The sequence below is a fragment of the Lepidothrix coronata genome, unplaced genomic scaffold (genome assembly GCF_001604755.1).
Source record: "Lepidothrix coronata isolate B3197 unplaced genomic scaffold, Lepidothrix_coronata-1.0 Scaffold358, whole genome shotgun sequence".
NCBI lineage: Eukaryota > Metazoa > Chordata > Aves > Passeriformes > Pipridae > Lepidothrix > Lepidothrix coronata.
Genome location: NW_016690538.1, coordinates 246,580 through 248,006, shown reverse-complemented (window position 1 = coordinate 248,006; position 1,427 = coordinate 246,580). Strand labels below are relative to the sequence as shown.

General features: G+C 49.3%; 1 protein-coding gene across 1 annotated transcript in view; it reads right to left on the bottom strand.

Moving 5' to 3' along the window:
- The window catches only part of HOXC6 (homeobox C6), a 7,937-nt gene extending 6,738 nt beyond the window's left edge, over nucleotides 1–1,199 (bottom strand). The window contains exon 1 of the mRNA XM_017838783.1: nucleotides 652–1,199. Within this exon, the coding sequence (XP_017694272.1) occupies nucleotides 652–1,063 (412 nt within the window). The 5' untranslated portion in view covers nucleotides 1,064–1,199. The remainder of the gene's footprint in view (nucleotides 1–651) is intronic.
- Between the last annotated feature and the right edge of the window lie 228 nt (nucleotides 1,200–1,427).

Genomic DNA, 1,427 nt, shown 5'->3' with positions numbered 1-1,427 from the left:
TTTTCTTTTTTTTTCCCCTTTTTCTTTTTTTTCCCTTTTTCTTTTTTTTTTTTTTTTTTTTTTTTTTTTTTTTTTTTTTTTTTTGGGTGATTAAATTAACCCTCTGCTCGCAGCCCTTTTCTCCCGGGGCATTTTTCTCCCGGGGTGCTGCTGCTTTTCCTACGCCACCGCCGCCGCCCCCCCCCACCCCTCCGGCCCCACCGCCGCCCCAACTTCTGCTTCCCACCTTATTCCTGCCTTTTGGAGGGGTTTGGGGGAGCCGGGAAAGGGGCGGCGGGGGTCGCGGGAGGGGAGGGGGGGGAAGTGGCAGCTTCCCCCCGGCCCCTGCTCGTGCGGGGACCCCGCCGCCACCGCACTTCCCGCACCCGTCATTAAAACTTATTTTTACCCCGGTAATATTTTGTGCTTAAACTCCCGAGCAGAGCTCGCTGCACTTTATTATCGATATTTTACACTCTCGAAGTCTTTTAATTAGAAAGAGCATAACAAGCCATATTTGCTTGCAACAACTTAACAAATAAAAGGCCTGTAGCTGCAACTGTGAAGGAGCTATATTATTGTTTTTATGGGGCCATAAAAAGTCGCTCAGCCTGTTCTGCTAGGGAGAAGGTCGTAAAGATGGTTCAGTTTATTTAATTTATATCTCCGAGCTGTAAAACTTACCACTGTGGGAGTTCATACGCTGCATCCAGGGGTATATTTGAATGCTAGTTTTTTGTTCTTGCGAAGTGTTCCTGTTTTGGTCACTGGTAAAATCCTGTGCGATTGATGTCTGTGTATTATGTCCCATAGAATTTTGCCTGCAGCTAGAAAGCATGTCTTTTTCTTGGTAAAAAGCATTAGATCCATAGTCATAAGGTCCTCGGCTGGAGCTAAACACAACATTATCTTGCGGTGAATAAAAAGGAGAAGAATAAATCCGGTTTTGAGCAACGGCTGCTCCATAAGTAGAAAAATGCCTGACAGGGTCATAGGCAGTTGAATTGAGGGCTACGTTGGGAAGCACCTCTTGGCCACTGGTTAGATGGCAGGATAAAGATGGGTTTGTAAAATAGGAATTCATATCGTCCTCTATACCTGGCTGTGTGATTTCTTTAATATTTATTTCTGTCTCCAGTTTGTAGTCTGAACTAGATTGTTATAGGGAAGGCTCTGCTCCAGGACAGACAGAATGACACAGTCAGCTGACCCGGGGGGAGCCAATGGGGAGGCGGGTGTCAAAAAGGGAAAAAATTGCTTTTGCTTCTCTTGATTCCCTAGTTGAAACTAAGTGGGCATGGAAAGTAAGTCCTGCACCCCCAAACCCCCCCCCAGCACCCCCGGGGGGCCGGGGGCCGGGGGGGATGCGGCGGGGAGGGGAGCGCAGCCCGAGGCAGGGCTGGGGGTGCTGCCCGGGGGGCTCTCGGAGGGGGTGGGGAGGGGGGGGG